The sequence below is a fragment of the Leptonotus elevatus genome, chromosome 16, assembly GCF_054856555.1.
Source record: "Leptonotus elevatus isolate MCC_2025b chromosome 16, RoL_Lele_1.0, whole genome shotgun sequence".
In the NCBI taxonomy this organism is placed as follows: domain Eukaryota; kingdom Metazoa; phylum Chordata; class Actinopteri; order Syngnathiformes; family Syngnathidae; genus Leptonotus; species Leptonotus elevatus.
The window spans coordinates 12,696,426-12,717,867 of NC_141254.1; the positions used below are offsets into that span (position 1 = coordinate 12,696,426).

Below are 21,442 nucleotides of genomic sequence, written 5' to 3' on the forward strand. Positions count from 1 at the left end.
ATTAAAATGTATAAATTATTTTCATCCAAAAGGAACTTGCATAATTATAGTGTTTTAAAGAATGTTATTCGCCTTAATATTTTTTACATTTAAACTTTTTCTTTTTTTGTACCAAGAAATAATTGTGATTTCAGTTATTACCAAAAATAATCGGTGTTAATATTTTCTTCATAATCAAGCAGCCCTACTATATTTACATTTTTATGGAGAAAAAAATAATGAACCTATTTACACAAAATAGGGACTGGAAAAAAGAAACAGTTGGGTCAAAAATAACCCACATTGGGTCAAATACACCCAAATAGTGGATAGGTCTGTTTTTGACCCAAAATACAGTATTTTTGTCCCAACTGTTTTTTTTAGGTGGTAAAAATAAAAAGTAGTCTGAAAAAAAGTCAAATAAAGTACACATACATGAACGTTCCTACTTACTGACATTTACAAATGATTTTGTATTTTTGCCCCTGGTTGTCTAACTCCTGTCCGGTTTCTCCTGCAGGCCCGCATGGCACTGGAAAAGGGAGCTCAGGCGGTTATTTTCGATGTCAGCGATGACGCCAACGCGGCTGCCGAGGTGAGTTTGAAGGCGCCGGGCGGGGCCTGTACTTATGTCCAAACAAAGATGATCCTCAGTTTGGTGGTATTTCTGCATTTCCCTTGTTTGCACAAATGTCACTCAAGCTGAGAGAAACGGACTCCCTTCCCCGTCCGGTCGTGTTGGTGGATGCTGAGGATGCGAAGGAGTTGATGGCTCTGGTCAACAAGAACGAGGAGGCCAACGTCCGTATTGAGATATTGGTGGAGAAGCCCAGATGGGTAAGGATTGGTTCGCAAAAAACGACACACGCACACACACACACAGCTGCTTTATTTGCTGGAAGGGGAGGGATTCTTTGAAGGGTTGCAGAGAATAACTTTTGAACTGTAAAGTGGTGATTTCAATCACGACCCAATGATTTTCACTAAACTCTTGCATGGACATCATGTGGTAACTGTTGCACTTTTGTATCGCTTTATTTTTATTTTTATCTGTATTCTAACTTTTATTTTCATTTCCATTCTCAGCCACATTATGACGTGTATATCCTGCTCACCATTGTCTTGGCTGTCGTGACCATCATCCTCATCTTTGCTTTCCGCTATAAGTGCAAGTCCAATAGAACTTGGGTAAGTGGAACCACCATTTGATATCGTTAATATACATCTTAAGGTTCGAGTGCTAGTCTGCTCCTGGTCCTCACTAATAGGACCGCTTTGGCGTTCTAGTAAGTCAGCTACTTGCTTACTAGTAAGCAGGATATTAAGGATGTCGGATAAATGCTCAAACAGACTTCCATAAGGTTTCTAACTTGCACCCTCGCAGGATTCGGTGCATCAGCAGACCATGCGGGCGATTAGTCGACTGGAGACCAAAACCTACATCTCTCAGGGGTGCTCAGGCTCACAGCGCCCCCGTGGGGCCTGGGGTTCGGCGAGCAGCTCCAACTCCACCCCAGTTTGTGCTATCTGCCTGGAGGAGTTCCAGGATGGCCAGGTAAACAGAATGGAGCATGAATGCACCTTAAAGGGATACTTGACTGATCGAGCCATTTTCAGCAGTAAAAAGATAATATTTTTAATATAATTAACTCATTCACTGCCATTGACAGCTATAGACGTAAAAAATTCATTTGAACTATTTCTATTAGTTAAACTTTTTTTCCCCGTTTTTGTTAAGAGTATGAAAACCTAGAAAATATATATATTTTTGTACATTTAGAACAGATAGAAAATTTGTGATTAATCGTGAGTTAACATGGGAAGTCATGCGATTAATTACGATTACAAATTGTAATCGCCTGATGATGATTAATTTTTAATAATCTTTTCTTTTTTTTTACATAAATATATATTTTTTTATCATCTTTTTTTTTTAAAGAAAAGATTATTAAAAAGTTGGGGCGTCGGGCGTTTACAATTTTTAATTGTAATTAATCACGACTTCACTAGTTAACTCACGATTAATCGCAAATTTTATATCTGTTCTAAATGTACAATTTTAAAAAATCTAAGTTTTCATACTCTTGTTAACAAAAGTTGGGAAAAAATTTTAACGAATAGAAATAGTTCAAATGAATTTTTGACATCTATAGCCGTCAATGGCAGTGAATGAGTTATTGTGATAACTTCATTATTTTTCGACTACAATACCTTTAAAAACTAATTTTGCCACTTGCCGTCCACTGAAGATGACATCACCTGTGCTTAGGAAATAGGTAACGGCCAATCATGGTTCAGTTTGCTAAACAAACCCAGACAACGGGTGATTGGTCGATTTCCTCAGCACGCTTGATGAAAAATTAGTTTTTAAAGGTATCAATTTTACATGAAAAGTAATGACGTAATTAATTCTGCCCAAAATACTAACTTTTTACTGCTGAAAATAGCTAAATGCGTCAAGTATCCCCCTTGAGATATATTTGTTTGTTATTAACATCCGTCTCTCTATTTTTTGACCCAAGCATCTCAGGATCATCTCCTGCGCTCACGAGTTTCATAAAGATTGTGTTGATCCTTGGCTGCTGCAGCACCGCACCTGTCCTCTGTGCATGCACAACATCATGGGTGAGGATGAGCCCCTAATGAGACCTAATACAACAGCTGACATCAGTTTAATAATAATAACTAGAGCGTTGACAAAGGTGAAAAGAAAATGTATTTTTCCTTTCTTGTGTTTGATTGTTCATCTGGTGGTTAGTTCACAGGGTACTTCCTGGTTCGCGGAGGAAAGTAGGCATGTTACAAAAGAAAAAGAAAGCCAAGGTTACATTTTTCAGTGAACTTTATTTTTAGTTATTTGGTTTTAATGTACAATGGCTTGTAGCTACGCATTATCATCTGGACATATTTGTGATGTTTCATTTTGCCCCGTATAAAGAAACACCGCCATACGTTGCTGTTGTTGTTATTAACTTGTATTGATTCCTATTAGATTAAGCAGGAATGGTGTGGCCTATACGTGCAAGTAGGTGCTAAAAGAATCGTTGGAATGTGTCAATTATTTTCTATGACGGCGTATTAGGGACACATTCCGTTCCGTTCCGTCTTCAATTCCGCTTATCCGGGGTCGGGTCGCGGGGGCAGCAGCTTTAGCAGGGAAGCCCAGACTTCCCTCTCCCTAGCCACTTCAGCCAGCTCCTCCGATGGGATCCCAAGGCGTTCCCAGGCCAGCCGTGAGACGTAGTCTCTCCAGCGTGTCCTGGGTCGTCCCCGGGGCCTCCTGCCGGTAGGACATGCCCGGAACACCTCCCCAGGGAGGCGCCCAGGAGGCATCCGAACCAGATGCCCCAGCCACCTCAACTGGTTCCTCTCAACGTGGAGGAGTAGCGGCTCGACGCTGAGTCCCTCCCGAATGACCGAGCTTCTCACCCTATCTCTAAGGGAGAGCCCGGCTACCCTGCGGAGGAAACTCATTTCATTTCATTTAGGGACACATATAAAATAAAATAAAAATGTGGGGTGAGTAATATTCTGAGAGAAAGAAAATACAAGAAAAAACTTGCAGATTTGTGATATTATAAAGCAGCAAATTTACGAGAAATAAACTCAGAAACTTGCGAGAAATACTCGTAGCATACTCCGATGTTTGTGCCAATTGATGTGTTGAATCTGCTGTTCTCAATCATTCTTCATTTGCATTTACCTAAACGTTCGCTCTGGTGGCCAAAAGCCAAGCACCTCGTTTGGATTATAGCTACGCTACGAGTTTTTTTATTTTTATCGCAGTTCCGTGCGTTTATTTCTTATTAAAAAAACATTTTTTTAATCTCACAAATTTGCCACTTTATGAAGTCACAAATCTACGAGTTTATTTCTTCTAAATTTGTGAGTTTTTTCTCTCTGAATATTACACCCCGTATAAAAACTAAATATTTATACGTGGCCCTAATACGCCGTCATAATCTTCACATTGATCATCAAGTTACATTTCGATTTTATTAGAAATAATGAGCATAAAACAGTTTTTCCTCAAATTGAGGCAGAGGTGGTATCATCTTGACTATGATGGGTGACCACCAATACCACGTATCGGTATCGGTGCCAATACCAGACTTATTTTAAGGTATCGGTCCTGCAGCCGTTTTACAATCAGGAACTAGAAACTAGAAAATTATATGAATACAAATTTGCCATTAACTTCATGCAATTTTAAGGAAAAATAATATAGATGGGGATATATGAGTCTTTCTTTCTTTCTTTCTTTCTTTAAAATCATCTGTCATTTATGGGTGAAGAATTTTATTTACTAGTGGTATCGGTATTTGGTATCAGTAGCTGTGACTACTCAAGAGTTGCGTATCGGTTGGGAAAAAAGTGGCATTGAACATTCCTAATCCTGACCATGCGCAATTCCATGTTTCAATAATAAGAAGAATAATAGTTCCAATAAGAATATGACTGTTATCAGGTTAAAGCATTCATTTATTATCAGTTACTCAGGCTGGAGGTGGTGAGCAAATAAGGTGGCCGCCTCTGAATTTTGTACCCGGGAAAAACCCTGATCCATCCAAATATTTGTGTCGTAACTCTGATTGTAATCAACAGGGGCTGAGAGACATGCCCAGAGGAACCGACTCCAGTCCAGTCCAGAACAGCGTTACATCCACCCTCAGCCGTACAGCAGCCCGCGAAACCACCCGTTCCCCCAGCATGACATCCCTTTCTCGATGCGGCCGCACTACCCGCGTGGACCGTCGGGCTCGTATCCCTCCGTTGGCCACTACAATACCTCTTCTCCCATGGACGGCCAAACGCTACATTTGCTCACCAGCATGCCTCTGGGTGGCCCCTGCGGGTACCACCTTCCAGCAGAAGGCCCCAGGAGGCCCCACAGGACCGGCGGAAACTGCAGGACTTCGACTCACCACTACACCCCCCGCCGCTCCTGTCGCAACTATCGCTCTTCTTGTCCTGCTCAGCGCAGCGCGTCCAACTCCAGGGCGCACCACGTGGCCTCGGCCGTCCCGCAAAGCCGAGGAGTGGCGGCTCATGGCCGGCTGGACGAGGGCAGCTGCTCCGGCGGCAGCTACCACACAGACCGCAGCGGATATTTGGCCGACGGGCCGGCGAGCGACTCGAGCTCAGGGCCGTGCCACGGCTCGTCCAGCGACTCGGTTCTGAACTGTACTGATGTGTCCCTGCAGGGGGTTTACGGCAGCTGGTCCACTTTCCGCAGCTCACTGAGTAGCGACTACGATCCATTTGTCTATTATGGGCCGGGCTCTGTGGAGGTGGAAGCCCAGACCCGGCCCAGGTCTCTGGATTCGGTGGTGAACAAATTGGGCTGCCCTGAGGAACACCCGCAGACTGTGTTTAGCCACATCCACTACCACCGCCATAGACACCACCACTATGAGGACGGGGGTCGCGGCCAGGGTCCGAGCAGAGGTTCAGATGAGGAGCAGGGGGCCACTGCAGCTGCAGCTGCAGCTCCTCCTGCACTGGTCTCGGATAAAGACTCACCTATCCCCCCACCTAAGCCCAGTCACTGCCAGTGCCAAAAACCAGACTGTACGCATCTGCCCAGTTCTGGGACAGAGGGTCGGGATCAGGACCCAAGCATGTCTTCGGGGCCTTCTGTCCTGGTGTCCTCCATCCCCTTACACTTGCAAACCCACTGCTGCCACCAGGGACACCCTCCCACGGCCTTCGGACGGAACTGTGGGCGAGACCCCCCGTCTGTTCGCTTCCGCCAGAGCTTGGACCTTCAGGATGATCGGAACGTCCGCATCCACTTGGGCCAAGGCTCGGGTTTATGCTGCTCTCCCCCTGAACTGCACCCCGCCCTCCTTCCCGTACCCCTCATTCTGGACTCGGGAGGTATAGACGACTGGCCCTGCTGCGCCGGAGCCCATGTTGTGTGGCAAAAGCGGGTGCAGGAGGCCCACTCTGAGCCTCATCTGATGGGGACCAAGACTTCTATTGAGAGACCTCCTTGCAGGTCCCACCATGACCTTGCTGCAGAGCGAAACGCAGACATTTGTTTATACTGCCAAAAAATATACCACAATCAGGGTGAGTGTTGTCATTTTTCCCCCCATCGAATATAATGTGTTGAATTTAGCAAAGGTTCGTTCTGCCTCCTCCAAATGTGGATACGGTGTTCCCGCACTTTTCGCGGGTGAAGCGTTCCACGCCCACGTGAATTTCTGCAAAGTAGAGTTGTTTTTTTCCCATTCAATAACACTAAAACGTCTGTCACCTTAAGTAATTAGCTTCCAAAAAACGTATAAGTACGTTCTGTTTTAAATATTACCATGCTCCCAATGACGTATGTATACGTTTATTGCAGCCTCTGAACCGAAGAGAATGTTTGAAGCGACAGTAGTTATTACATAAACAGCCAGCAGTGTGCAGCACAGTATAAGAGATCAACCAGGGCCATGTGGCAACAAGCTGTATTCCCCAACGGATTTGTGAATAATGATGAAACTTAGCTATATTCTAATGCTAATTGCTGCAAAATGGAAACATACTTTTTTTTACTGATGAAAGATGAGACTAATCTTTCTTTTGGCAAGTTCCATGTTTTTATAGCAATATAACATAATATTCTGTGGGCCTGGCAAAATCAGTCAAAATCAAGTAAAACAGCCGAGAGCGAAGGGGGTTGCTTCAGTGAAAATGGCTGCGAGTCAATGGGTTAATGAGCTCTTCTTGCGGAGTTGCGTAAACGAGCAGCCTCTTTGAAGTTAATTGCCTTCCATTAAGTTGTTTTTCTACTTCTCCTACAAGTGCATGTGCATGGAGGAGTCGGGGCGGAGGAACGAGAAACAAATTGTGTACGAGAAATTGAGATATGTTCTAAAAATAGCTCACCAGTGATGGGACACTGACTTGCTAAGGAGAATTAAAATAGGAAAAATGTCAACATTTATTTAAACTTACATACATGTTTCTTAATTTACCAAATAGTCTACATTTTGATTAAAAATCTAATAGATGATGTTGAATGAAAGAAAGCAGCTTATATTTACACAAATATATATATTTTTTTGAAATTATTAATTATAATTAATCACATGACTTCACTAGTTACCTCACGATTAATCGCAAATTTTATATCTGTTCTAAATGTACAATTTAAAAAATCTAGGTTTTCATACTCTTGTTAAAAAAAGTGGGGGAAACATTTTTGAACCAATAGAAATAGTTACAATAATTTTTTTTACGTCTATAGCCGTCAATGGCAGTGAATGAGTTCATCAGAATGTCATGTTTAGACTCGTGAGGTCACATATATTTTTGTCAAGAGATGTTTAATGTTGACTTCCCCTTTAACTTCAGTTTCTATTATATCGGCAGACTTGTTGTTTCTTACACGTGTGCTTAAATTCAACTCATTTTATGTGTCTGTAGGATCTGAAGAGGAGTCCGGTGTGTGAGAACCCGTTTTCCCTAACATGACGCTGCTACACAGGAGCCACAATGGATGATCCTCTTAGTTGCTCGCACTCTTATCTGCTGCCACGTACAGTCAATCTGCTTGGAACGTCTTTCACAATCCCCCCCTCCGTAAATGTCGTATGAAATTAACATTTCATTGAGATTGATTGGTGACGACATTCTGGGCTAAAATCCCGAAAACATAAACGTCAACATGCATTCAGTGGGACGCGCCGCAAATGGTTTCAAGTGTGGGGCTGATGACAATCATGAGGGTCAGGCTCAATGCGTGTGCGCGTGCTCCCCCTAATTCCGAAACAATTTGATTTGCTCGCCGCGGTACCTTCGTCCACTTGCGTGATCTTCATCTTCCTCTTTGCCGAGTCGAGCCTCAGCTGATCAAACTTTCTCTCTAAGCCTACCTCAGCTCAGATTTTGTCTTGCCTCACACACAGGGTTTTCTTTCAAGGTACTGCTGTAGTTGTATTTGTTTTTTTATTTTTTGTTTTTTTTATATATAACATTCAAGTAGCCCCCGCAGGCACAACCTTCAAAGGATAACATGTTGCTAATCGGACAGAGGGAAAGATTGATTAAGGTGAAAGTTCACTGAGGTTGCTGAGCCTTCCGTGGGCCTTGTTTTTAATACAGTACTTAAATAATGGCAGCTCCTTTCATCATTTTTTGAGTGTTTTTTTTTTTTTTGGTACAATATTTTATTTTTCAAAAAGACTGAATAGTGTTGCCACCACAACAAGCAACTGTCAAGTTTGCTTCAGAGGGATGACGATCTTTTTTTCTTTTTCTTTTTCTGCTCAGTTAATTTCCCCCCTAATCTTCCCCAGCAACTGAAACTCCTCAAACTTGTGCTGCATTGTAACAATGGAAAACCCCCAGTGCCTTTAATAATAATCTTCATATAAGTGGAATAAATCCACAAGAGGCAGACTTTAGCGTCTACCTCTGCATGGCGCTGTAGCTCCAAAGTGCCACGCGCTATTCACATGACATCAGCTCATCATAAGGGGAGAATCCTGGGTTGCCAAACACTGGAAAACTAATTCAGTTTTAGTCAGTCGGTTAAAAAGTTAGGGCCACACTGAAAAAAATAAGGTGGATCCTTGGATCTATTTGCACTAATCCAATTTTGTACGAAAGTTGCGACAATAAAATGGAAAAAAACGTTAGCATGCTTTTCTTGTCAAAATATCATGTATATTGGCAATTGTAAACCGATGACCCCTGTGTAAGAGTGTGGGGGGGGTTTCAGAATTAAGAGAATAAAAATATTAAGAAAATAGGATTTTTATTTCAAGAATTTCAAGCGTCAAGTAGAATTATTTCAAGACAAAAGTTGTCTTTTTAATTGACGTCTAGGTTTTGTAAACTTGAGTTTAAATGTGTGTAGATTTGTAAATAATACAACAGTTAAAATATGTCTTTTTTTTAACCCATTCACTGCCATTGACGGCTATAGACAACAAAAATTTATTTGAACTATTTATATTAATTTAACATGTTTTTACTATTAAAGTCATGCGATTAATTACAATTAAAAATGTTAATGGCCTGACGCGATTAAAAAAAAAAGATTATTAAAAATTAGGGGCGTCATGGGATTGAAATTTTAAATTTAAATGGATCACATGAGTTCACTAGTTAACTCACAATTAATCGCAAATGTTATATCTGTTCTAAATGTACAATTAAAAAAATCTAGTTTTTCATACTCTTGTTAACAAAAGTTTAAAACAAATTAACTCATAGAAATAGTTCAAATTCATTTTTGACATCTATAGCCGTCAATGGCAGTGAATGAGTTAAGGACTTAATGACCTTTGTCTTGGAATATTCCAACTTTATTCTTTTAATTAAAAAAAAAAAGTTGTTTTTTTATTCATAACACTCTTGACTTTTTCCCCGTAATACTGCACTTTGGAGTTCTAGTATAAAAAATGTTGCTTTTCAGTGTGGCCCTTAATACTCCTTAGTAGACATTTACATTGATAATATTTACAAATTGTAAAGTGTACCTTTTCAACTGACATAAAGTTGGCAATGTTTTGCATGGGCAACCTATGATTTGCTGTGTACCCTTCTAACCACCCAAACACTTGAACTTTAAAACATACATTTGCCACATTTGCAGTTTACCGCGCTACGTGTGAGTCTGGTAGTCGTTCTTGTCCCTACTTGCCTTACTTTACTTTGACAAAGGGCAGTTTGACTGCGAATACACTTTAGCGCCAATAGCCGTTAAAGCTCGTGGGCATTGCAATTTAATTTGTAGCACTTAGCAGAGCCTCATATGTGCCTTATGCATTCACAAGCTACATTGTGGCCAAATATTGAAATGAGTGCCTTTTTATAAAATGTTTCTTTTTTTGTCGAGACGCCTTCCTTCAATAGAAAGTGGCCATCATTTTGGACTCAAAAGGACAATCATGCAGAAATACTGTACCTTTGAATATGCCTACGCCAGCTAAAGAATCTGGTCGCTCTTGCTTCTTATTGCCTGTTCGGTTTCTCTGCCATAAATGTGACTGAATTAAAAGCAGCACTTTGGGTTGAAGCGCGTGTGTACAGAATCCAGAAAAAAAAATAACCATCATTTTTTTGAGTATTTGAAACAAGCCCCAAAAAGTCAGAGCACACCAATTTCATACAATTTGAAACACATCTGTTTGTGTATGTTTTTGCAAGAGATTTAAGCTTACACTGCCTTTTCTACGAGTGCAAAAATCCCTCCAGACCAACAAGGGATCCGTCAGTATATTTGAGATACTTGTGTACAAAAAAAGAGAGTACAACAAAAACAAATAGTGTTGTATTTTATATATATATAGAACATTTCAATATAGTAACATGTCACTAATATATTTATTTACTAATATATTTATCCATTTTGTCCAGGTTTGAAAGGGTGGTTTCTGTATAGGCCTCTTTCTTCTGTATGGAAACTAACCAGTGCCATCACAAATGTATCAACCTGTCTTCATTCCAATTATATGCAAATAAATTATTTTGAAATAAATCTTAGGGCTGTATCGTCCATCCATCTTATCCCAACTATGGTACATACTTTACAGTAATTCTCAGTTTTGATTGATAGCCAGCGGTATTGTTTTATGCACTGCAATATAATGAGTGGAGTTTCTGAAATGGGGTTCCCTCATTTATCCACATGTGGGTCAAAGTATCAGAAACAAACATTAAAGCTACTGGATGCAGAAAATTCTGTTTCAAATCACTACTGCCACCTGTTGGTGAAAAATTAAACTGCACACACCCTTCACATACACGAAGCGCAAATGTTGTCCCATCTAAAGACAGAAAAAAAACCTCCTGTTTTTCTGAGTAATTTTTGGGGGAAGCTTTGTTTTTTTTGTATTTTTTTCCGTTTTACTGAATTTTTTTTTCTGTCAAAAAATATTCTGAAAAACAGGCTGAAAAAAATTATTCCGAAAAACAGAATAAAAATGTACTCAGAAAAACAGGGGGGAAAAAACAAATTTAAACAGGGGGAAAAAAAAAAAAAAACAGAAAAAAAATTATTCCAAAAAACAGCTGGTGGAGTAATTTTTTTTTAAACTCCAAGTGACTTGTTGCAGACTCGCTAATAGCGGAATCGGACACTTTCCCACATACCTCCATATGCAATAAGATGGTCATGTTTACTTACTGGCTCTCAATAAAGGAATGAATGTGTATACTGTATTTGGTTTTTGGTTTGTTCTCTAATCTCTGAGGGAAAACCTTTTTTTTTTTTTATATTCAGAAAAACAGAAAAATAATTATTTTATAAAACGGGAAAAATTACTCAGAAAAACAGAAAATTTATTATTTAGAAAAACGGGATTTTTTTTTTTTAAACGGACCAAAAAAAAAACAGGGGAAAAAATATTAAATTAAACAGGAAAAAAATACTCAAAAAAACGAAGCTCCCCCCCCCAAAAAAATTTTTCCAGGTGAATGCAATATGCTTCCGCAGGGCGGGAAATTCAAACCTGAATCCGAAAAGTATTGACCCACTGTGAACAGCTAAGGTGTTAATCTACTAATTAGAAGATGTTTCAATCATTTTTGGGGGGAATATTGTAAATATATTTTGTTACAAAGAGCAGCTTTAAATAAAAGTTGAATCATTAGTTTTTTTTCTCTATCTGTACTTAGTTAGTTACCAGGCTGCAGTTCTACATGTTTCTGTTTTTTACAGGTTTCTGCAGAGCTTGCTGATGAGCCGATCCTTCGAATCAGGTGTGTTGGAGGAGGGAAATCTCTAAAACATGTCGGACTGGGTACTTGAGACCAGAGAGACCTATTGTATGTGAAGATTAAATGAAGTGATTGGTCGAGCAGGTCTTTTTTTTTTTTTTTATTCATGGCTGAATTCACTGAAGTCATATATGTAAATAAGGACATAAATCCAATACTGTAGATCCATATGCTATATAATTGTGTGAAGCTCTACATCTATAGGACGCACGAGCTCCGGTGTTGTTAATATCATCAAGATGGCTGTTTATCAAAGTATTCCTTTCACCACGCGGCTATATTTAGCCACCTAGCCACGCCCAACACTTGAAGACAGCCAGCACTCCGTACATGGCTTTATGGAAGTTGTTGTTGCCTTTGAGATGCGTCGCTAGACAGATTCAGTAGAAGGCCTGTGCCTGGCCGTCGGGGGTTACCGCGGTCAGGTTGCCCCTGGCGTCCTGGTCCTTCTCGATGGCCTCAAACAGGGACTTGAAGTTTCCTGCTCCAAAGCCCTGGAGAGAGAACGCTAAAGGACTGAGCTTTGATTTGGAATTTTCTCATCAGGAGATTAAAAACGTCAATACTTTCATAGCTCATCGCGGGCTGCCATGTTGAAGGTCACTTTCGATTATTGGCCTCGTCTGCAGACTTGGCAAGACTCACGCGAGACGTTCCCGATGAGAAATCAAAGTGCCGGGGGGGAGTCAACCCAAACCAGGAGCCAAACCCTCGCGGTGACGCGGAGAGTCTTTTAATCTGTGTCTGTGATTGATTTACTGAATTTTTAACAAGCAGCATCGTGTCAGTGTGCTCGCTATGGGTGGGAGCCATAAACAGGTGTTCAGCTTCTTTTTAAGAATGCTTCAAAAGAGCGCAAACATTAGCATTTGAAAATAAACCGTTTTTAACCTGGACTTAAAAACATTTACACCTAAGGCTGACTTAATTTCTGTTGTCAATTTATTCCATTTCTGTGCAGCATGACTGCTAAAAGCTGCTTCGCCATGTTTGTTATGGACTCTGGGCTTTAATTGACCTAGTTCTGGAGACGTATGTCATTAGCATTTCTTTAAAGGAGAAGTCAACCTTAAACATTTCTTGACAATAATATGTGACCTCACTAGTCTAAACACGACATTCTGATTAATATTACATTTGTGGAATATGAGTTAAGCAGCAAAATCCAGCCGATTTGATCTATCTCAGGGGGCGGCCATTTTGCCACTTGCTGTCGACTGAAGATGACATCACAGTTGCTCAGAGCTCAGGCAACGACCAATCACAGCTCAATTGTTTTCTGAAGCTGAGCTATGATTGGTTGTCATCTGAGCAACTGCAATGTCATCTTCACTCGACAGCAGGTGGCAAAATGGCTGCCTTCTGATATTGATTAAAACTGCTGGATTTTGCTGCTTAACTCATATTCCACTAACACAATATTAACCAGAATATTGTGTTTAGAATAGTGGGGCTGCATAAAACATAATATTGTCAAGAAATTTTTGGGGGGTTGACTTCCCCTTTAAAGGCATAGTGTGTAATAATTAGCGCCATCTAGTGTTGAACTAATAATTCATTGATTTTTAAAACCCACTATTGATTTCAATAATATGCACACAAAAAAATGTCCTAGAACATCAATGCACTTTTTTTTATATATATATATATATATATATAATCGTAAGCCTAGTATTAGCTTTTACTAGCTTCTCACTGCTATATAAATAAAGATGACTTAACTTGACTAGCTGCTCTTGTTAGCGGCTCTTGCTAACTCTAGTTTGCTCTGTCTATCGGCGTCGCTTGTCGGGGTACTCGCCGGCTGCCAAGACGCTCGCGTCAAATAAAAATTGGTTGGCAGGCTTGCGAAATGTAGTCTATTGTGTCTAGTAGTGAACTTTTACACACTGTTCCTTTAATGCATTGAAGACATAACCCACTCAGTGATTTATAGACCAGTAGCAAAACAGAAAAAAAAAAAACTAATGTTGATAAAAGTTCATTTGATGTACTAAGAAAATTTGTCAGTGAAAAGTTCAAGTATCCCGTTACCTGAATGTGTTTCATGCATTCGTAAAATGCTTTTAAAACTTACAAAGTGGTTGTTCCTCTGGATGACCTCCAAGAAGAGGGTGGGTCTATCCTGCACAGGTTTGGTGAAGATTTGAAGGAGGTAGCCTTTGTCATCAAAGTCCACTAAAATTTTCAGTTCCTTGAAAAGGAAATACCGTATTATTCATACGAGGATGTCAGCAAACATTGAAATCAGCATCTCCTCACCTGCAAGCGGTTGAGGTCCTCTTTCACTTTTATCTTGGCCATTTTGAGCTTCTCCCTCAGGGTGTCGTAGTAAGTGTCAGGTGCTGAGAGGAACTCCATCCCTCGGGCGCGCAGGTTCACAATCTTTTGGTGAGGTTACAAACGGGGAAAGAAGAAGAAAAGAAGAGGGGGGGATGCAGTAAAACGTGTCGTTACCTGTCTATGTTGGAAGTCAAGGTGTGTCGACATACTGGAATTTTGATGATGATTAAACACTCACAGCTTGAATGATGTTTGATGTGTTGAGCGCAATGTGCTGAACGCCTGCTCCTCCGTTATAGTCCACATATTCCTGCATGTACACAGGAAGAGGGTAGATATCAAATCTTGCTACAGTGGTTAAATATTCGGAGCCGGTGCTGGTTTCAAGTCCCACCTGTATTTGTGACTTCTTTTTCCCCACTGCGGGTTCATTGATGGGCATCTTAATGGTTTCTTCGTAGTTGGTCACCACGATGGACCTGAGTGAACTGTACTGTGTGTGGATCTGCTTGTCATCTATGGACCAGAACCGATGGAACATCAAGCACTTCTGATACCTGTGAGGTAGAGAGTGAAAAACAAATCATCTCACACTAAAATATGATCATATTTACGAACTCCGATGACATCTGCCACACATAGCAGTGGAGCGCACAATTTGTCTGCCCGTGCCTTGATCGATTAACCAAAATTGCGTTGCGCCACCTGTGCCAAAGCTTAGACCTGCTTTTACCTGGTCTAAAGTCTTGTCTGCATTTATATGCTGACCAAAAGTTAACATGCCGTCACCAAACGCGGCGCTGCTTCTCGAGTCCGCTGATGAATCTATTTATTGTAAATAATTAAATAAAATATTTGCAATATAACCAAAATAAAATATACTGTAGTTTTTTAATTAAATAATTGTAAATATTTAATTAATTAATTAATAAAATAATAAATAATTGGGAATTATTTAATAACTTCAAAATTTAATTAATGAATTGTTTATTGATTGCCATCTTACACCGAATGCATGAATTTTCAATGGACTTCCCATTGATGAATCTATTTATTGTAAATAATTAAATAAAAATATTTGCAATATAACCAAAATAAAATATACTGTAGTTTTTAATTAAATAATTGTAAATATTTAATGAATAAATAAAATAATCAATAATTGTGAATTATTTAATAACTTCAAAGTTAAATTAATGAATTGTTTATTGATTGCCATGAATGCATGAATCTCCAATGGACTTCCCAACTAATGAACCTATTTAATGTAAATAATAAAATAAAATATTTGTAATGTAAACAAAATAAAATAAACTGTAGGTGTATTTTTATAATACTTAATAATTAAATTATTTAATTAATAAAAAATGCAATAAATTGTTATTTAATTTATTTTAAATATGTTTTTTTTAAATGTTCAAGAATTTTAAATATTGTATATATTGAATGTATTTCCTATTTTACATACACATTCCAACGGGTTTTTTTTGGGCTCATCTAAATGACATGGCTGATCTGTTACCTACTCACAACACACATAAACAACTAACATTGGTGAAAACAACACCTCTCACGTTCTCACTGCTATAATAAATGGCTGCTTTACCTGCAATTCAAATACACCGAAGATTGTTATGGGGCCCGTATGAAATCCCCATGTTTTATCTTATGTAATTACACGCACCAGTGGTGGATTGACCAGATACAAAATGTTTAAATGTCCTTTGGACAGTGCTGTGTCAACTGTGTGTGGACGTGCAGTCAAGCACGAGGCTTACCAGTCTGATATTGGCACCATTTGGTCACCTGGCTGGTTTCCTACTACGTGATCGATGAAACGCAAACCTATTTGAGGGCTACAGGGAAAAGAGGGGTGAAAAACCAGCAGAGGTCCTTTGACACTTGAGATTAACAAACATTTGAAATGAACTCTGACATCCTCATTATTTACATCTGTAGCTCATCTGCAGAAACGGATAAGTGTACTAAATGAGCTAAATCCGTCACCCTAATGGATTTTTTTTTCTGCACACAACACAACTGTATCTTCTGCATAAATGTGTTGTCCATTGTCAGAATCAATGTAGACTATAGAAAAATGTTTAATACTGCACTCCAAAAAAATCTCTGATGTCAACAGCGACTTGTCAACTTTGATCACGTGTACATTAAGTATCGACTTAAAAAAAAAATCTGTAGTTGTGTAAACCCCTATTAGTCACCACCCAACCGCAGGGCACATATAGACAAACAAGCAATCAGTCAGATATTTTTCTAATAATATTGCATGCAAAAGACACTCACAGTTTGCCTAAACTTGGATCCCTAAACATCGGTTCTTTGTAGCCAGGCAGAAAAAGGCCTTTGTAGGGCCCCAGGTACTCAATAAATGTGTGTGTTGTATCTCCATACTGCAGACAGAACGTGGGAATTATTATGTCATATTTAAATTCTATTCCCTTTCATTGTGTGTGAATGTTTACGCACCGTTTGCACCACAGCATACTTGACCCTCCCGTGGATGTCCTCCTCCACCCAGGGATCTTTCACAACGACGCCTCCTCGCTGCTTGGCTGTCTGACAGTGGGAAGGAAGCATGCAACTGATCAGTTTGAGTCTGCCGCCAATCGTCAGGGCTCTTTGGCGCCCTCCAGTGGTGAGAGACACCCAGTAACAAACTTATCGAGTCACATACAGCGCCAAAGCACACGGCACATCAAAAAAAACAAAAATTATTATACATTATGTAGAAATAATGATGATCCAGTCTCAATTTACTCACAACTTTAATTTCTCTGTGTGAAACTTGGCTCTAAACACAAGGCTGTGTATTCTGTTGTATGAATGGCAACAAGGGGATACAGAATTAACTGTACCTGCTGCCATCTAGTGGAAGATAATTTAATTGTCCTGCCTGTCACTCTACGCGTAAACGGTCAACTTCTAATGAGCTCTCATTTCAACAAAACGAATATAAAATGAAATAATTCAAAGTGGAATCAATTATAACCAACTAGGCCTTTCTGTTCCGCAATCATGCATTACAGTATTTTAACTTTCCAAATTTGCTAGAGATTAGATTTTTTTATTTTTTTTGGCCTATATATAAAGATCTTTTTTCCCCTAAATTAGATCAACAGCAGATTAATATAATCAATCTTGCCAAGCTATTCTCTACTTTACTATGTTTTGATGACCATGTTTAGACTGAGCCAGGTCATTGTTTCATCGGGGGAGAAAATAATGTTTGTAGCATTTGCCAGCACAGGTTAAAGTCATTTCATACATTAACACTAGAGCTGACTTTTTGGTGTACACTCCATCCATCCACTTTAGATATTTTATTGTCCTCATAGGGTAATTGTTGGCTGGGTTCTATCTTTGCTGATGTTGTGGTACACCTGGATTTTTTGCCAGCCAATCACAATTTGAATCTATTCCAGAACAGAGACATACAGTATGTAACATAAAAAATAATAATAAAAGTAATAAAACATATTAAAAGTCACAAGTTATTGTTATGCTCAGTCTAAGCTGTAAAGAAAATTACAATTATCATTGACATGGACAGACAAAAAATCCAATATTGACCTCTGGTCTCCCCTTGGCCACCCAACTCAATATTCTCTTGCTCCGCCCCTACTTTAGCAGCAATCAAGTTTGGAGGTTCCGCTGTATTTCAAAGTTGGAATGTTTGTACACGAGTCTGGATCTTTATTTGTTTGTTCAAACCTCTGCTTTGACCTTGGGTTGGATAACGAGTTCAATCGAGTGTCCCAAACGTCAAAGCGTTCATGTTTATCCGTTACACCGCACTCTCTTTCAAGCAGAAAGTATAACAAGATGGAGAAGTGGTCATGTGAGATAAATATTTAAAAACGGGATGATTGTGATTTAAAATAATAATAATATTACGCACACTGATCGTGTAATTTTAAAGTCATGTTTTGTTTTTAGTGTATGTCCTTTAGAGCAGCATCCTTATCTCTACTGACTTGAAGACAATATTTACATTGTCTGTGTTAACTTTGTAAAACTTTATATACAGTATGTGTTTACATTTACCCTTGTGCAATGGCACTAACTGAACATACTGTATAGTATAAGCTGGTACATTGACTCATGAGTGCCCCAACTTACAAGTTTGTTGAGACATCGCTTGATTGATTAAACTATGGCAATTACATATACTTTTTTTTATTCTTATTTGATCAAGCAGATGCTAACATAAAAGCACAATGATTAACTAACGGCATGAAAATGAGCAGTAAAGCTTGCCAACAAATGGTAATTTTTTTACCATGTGGAAAAAGATATCAAGATTTATTTATACCTATATATGACCACTGTGTGGCAGTATCATGTCGGAAGCATTTCACACTACTGTCTTGTCAGGCATCTTCAAATGGTGAGTAGTTTTCATTTATTTTAGGTGAATTTTACTTCTATGACTTTTTGGCGTAATATATATATACAACACTCCAAATGCACTTCAATTCTACCTTGATTAAGTAGTCACAGTCTTCCACTTGGAACGCGATGTCTTTGGCTGCGTCTCCGTGCTTCATCAAGTACTCTCCAATCTCTGAGAACATCCCACCGTGTTGATATGACGGAAACATTTCATTATTTTTTTTAAATCTTTTTCTCATATGCCTTCACATGCTTCTTACCTTCATTTCCAGGATTGAGTGCAGATTCGAATGCAAATATGACCTGTTGGGAGTTTACAGCATAGAGGCTTGACATGCAGGTAAAAAGTAGGATTGGATGATGTTCAAGCTGCTCTACCTTATCTTGCCTGATGACATGTGACACGACCTCTCGACTGCCAGTCTCCAAACCTTTGAAGGCCATAGGTTCGAAGCCCATCTTGTCACAGTAGAAGGATGCCGCCTGTAGACAGGACCATAAGTCTTTACTGTCAAGGTAATGTCTGCCAATTAATAATGTTGATGGTGATTTTTATTCATTTGCTGAATGCATATTTTGTAGTTAAAAATGATAGTCATAAACATTGCGTGTGATATAGTAATTGTAAATATTTTCCATTTTCGTTGTGCTCCATTAAAAAACAATAATTCAATAATCATTGCAATGCCTAGCATAACTAGAGGTTAATCTGTGTTGCCGTTGTTGAAAAAAAAATGCTTCTAACTGAAAAAAATAAAACATATAAAATAATTACAAAATTATAAATTAAAAAAAATTAAAAATCTGCTTCTAACTTTTTTATTGATATTCCTTTTAAAATCACACTTGCATTTGCACTTTAGGAAAAAAATGTTCAAAGGTCACTAATGCAGCGCATGACCACGTGGAGACAAACTAGCTGGCGCCAGGAAGATTAGGAAATGATTTACCCCAAATAAATTTCCTAAAAAAAAAAAAAAAATAGAAATGTGCTTCAAACTGGATAGTTTTCCATATAAATCAGTATCCAAGTAGTTCTTGGTTTCAAAAAGTTTCATGACCCATCATCAAGAGCATTGTAATCAACAACATATTTTAACTATTGGATATACTGTATGTAAAAATACTAATAATTTGGATTGGACATTTCAAAACGTGAAAAAAAATTAACAATAGCAAATATTGATTGAATGATCTGAAAGGCAGTTTTTATAATATTTTGCTGCCTTCCATCGACATTTCTTTATAAAATAATCAAAAGCATGCATTCTCTATTCATACTCGACAATTAGCTAATTTGATTTCTTCAAATTGAAAATGCAAAAGATACACCTTTATATTTTGATGTACCGGTATTTCAAAAAGTGAAACTGTGGAAAAGTCGACGTTCAGATATTATCCAGTTTAAAAAGAGGTTACAGTATATTGAAGGTCTATTCAACATTCAGTACAGTAAAGAAGACAGCTTTTGTTAATCAGGATAGGTTGGTTGGTTTTGCAATACGCTGATTACCAGGAAAACAGTGTTTTTTTTATTATTTCTTCTTAAACATATTACATTTTGTTATTGATGGATTTTTTTTGCATCTTTTTACATATCATCAATCAATGCAGACTTTCACAGATGACAGCAACAACAAAAAAAGAGGTTTTGTTGTGCATTTGCATACTGACCTGTTTGGCATTGCCGACCCAGAAGGTGATATGATGGAACTTGACAAATTTTCCCCTTTCATGCTAGAAAAAAACAGAATTTGTGTTTTTTGTTTGTACGTATTTCACACATAACAACTAGATTTTGCATCTGATGTTTGTTCAAAGTGGAAGATTTATTCCATCAGGGCTTCAAATATCTACATTGCAACTTACCTTCTCCCCTTTATCAGTGTAGCTTGTCTAAAATGAAACAACAAATATTGATCATGGCATCATTAAAAGTCTGCGCAGTGTATATTTCTTAGTTACAGTTTTGTCAGCATTATGTTAATTGTGTATGATAGTCTTACCATGCTTCGATTGTAGCTTCAGTTCAACAAGGGGAACATCAAAATCATCATCCGTGTCTCTGCTGCTGATATGTAGTTAACTGATGGCATGCTGTGATTGGTCAGTGGCTATCTACACCCACCTGTCCAGTGTCCACCTCCTCTTAGTGTCACTTTTGTGGAACAAGTTCAACTGCACTCATCTGTCTTGCGTCCACTATCAGCTCACAAATATGAAATATTAACTTTGAATTTCACATAATGAATCCCTGAACGCAAATTTGTACGAATGTGAGCACGTCGGAGCCTATCCCATCTGAGTGGGCAAGAGGCAGGTTACATCCTGGACTACACTCACATCACAAATTTGATTCTTCGGTGAAACTAACAAACATGCTTTAAAATGTGGGAGGAAATACCAAGGAGAAAAAGAAATCCTATATGGAGACCAACATCAAGATCCAAACGCAGAACTTCTAGACTGTAAGGCAGACGAGCTAACTAGCAACCTTGCTGCCAAGTGGACAGTGGTTGCTAGTCAATAGAGGGCACTATAGGGGACTGCTGCACCACTCAACCTTTATATATATATATTTTTTTTTATGTCGGTAATTGCATTATTTTGCATTCACTGGAAAAATACTTTTCACTGATAGTACAACGTAGGCCTACCACCTGTGAAATAGACTTGATTGACTATTTTTCCATTGTCATATTTCAGAAGTGAAATATGTACTGTAATTGTGAATTTGATTATGACCGACTAAAGAGCCGATTGTGGTACGTAACGCGCATATGAAGCGAAACCGAGGAACCCTGGCCTGAACTTAGCTATGAGTGTTCCTTCTTCTGCCGCCAGAGGGCGCAATTCTGCGTGACATGAGAGGTCAGTGAATAAAGCTTCTTTAAAATTATTTTGGTGTTTGCTTGCTAATGAGCTGAATTATCGTGTGAATTTTCATCCCAAAAATACACGTGTTTATTTTATTTGTACTGAGGAGCATTCTAGGTCATAGTTCTCGTTTGTAACCGAGGCCAACCAACAAAAATAACGCTCCATG

General features: G+C 38.8%; 2 protein-coding genes across 3 annotated transcripts in view; one reads left to right on the plus strand and one right to left on the minus strand.

Moving 5' to 3' along the window:
* Positions 1 to 10,529, plus strand: part of rnf43 (ring finger protein 43) — a 93,325-nt gene extending 82,796 nt beyond the window's left edge. Inside the window, exons 3-9 of one of the 2 annotated variants that reach the window (XM_086057816.1) lie at positions 500 to 574; positions 682 to 816; positions 1,066 to 1,167; positions 1,364 to 1,534; positions 2,502 to 2,604; positions 4,585 to 6,054; positions 7,399 to 10,527. In XM_086057816.1, coding sequence (XP_085913942.1) covers positions 500 to 574; positions 682 to 816; positions 1,066 to 1,167; positions 1,364 to 1,534; positions 2,502 to 2,604; positions 4,585 to 6,054; positions 7,399 to 7,424 — 2,082 coding nt within the window. In that variant the 3' untranslated portion in view covers positions 7,425 to 10,527. Of the gene's footprint in view, positions 1 to 499; positions 575 to 681; positions 817 to 1,065; positions 1,168 to 1,363; positions 1,535 to 2,501; positions 2,605 to 4,584; positions 6,055 to 7,398 lie in introns of both variants that reach the window. The other variant, XM_086057817.1, reaches the window with a different exon arrangement.
* Positions 10,530 to 11,922: 1,393 nt separating this feature from the next.
* Positions 11,923 to 20,529, minus strand: hpda (4-hydroxyphenylpyruvate dioxygenase a). The gene is made up of 14 exons (XM_086057627.1): positions 20,403 to 20,529; positions 20,266 to 20,292; positions 20,071 to 20,133; positions 18,775 to 18,879; positions 18,657 to 18,699; positions 18,486 to 18,568; positions 16,471 to 16,560; positions 16,288 to 16,394; positions 15,762 to 15,839; positions 14,378 to 14,540; positions 14,222 to 14,293; positions 13,963 to 14,085; positions 13,778 to 13,894; positions 11,923 to 12,194 (listed from the first exon to the last, which is right to left on the minus strand). Exons 1-14 carry the CDS (start codon positions 20,403 to 20,405, stop codon positions 12,081 to 12,083), a joined length of 1,188 nt encoding a protein of 395 aa, XP_085913753.1. The 5' UTR covers positions 20,406 to 20,529; the 3' UTR covers positions 11,923 to 12,080.
* Between the last annotated feature and the right edge of the window lie 913 nt (positions 20,530 to 21,442).

Excerpts from the sequence above, each read along its gene's own strand:
- hpda (XM_086057627.1), bottom strand. Across the intron at positions 18,880-20,070 it reads GGGTCGGCAATGCCAAACAG|GCGGCATCCTTCTACTGTGA; the intron begins GTCAGTATGCAA and ends TCCTGTCTACAG. Across the intron at positions 16,395-16,470 it reads AGTATGCTGTGGTGCAAACG|TATGGAGATACAACACACAC; the intron begins GTGCGTAAACAT and ends TTCTGTCTGCAG.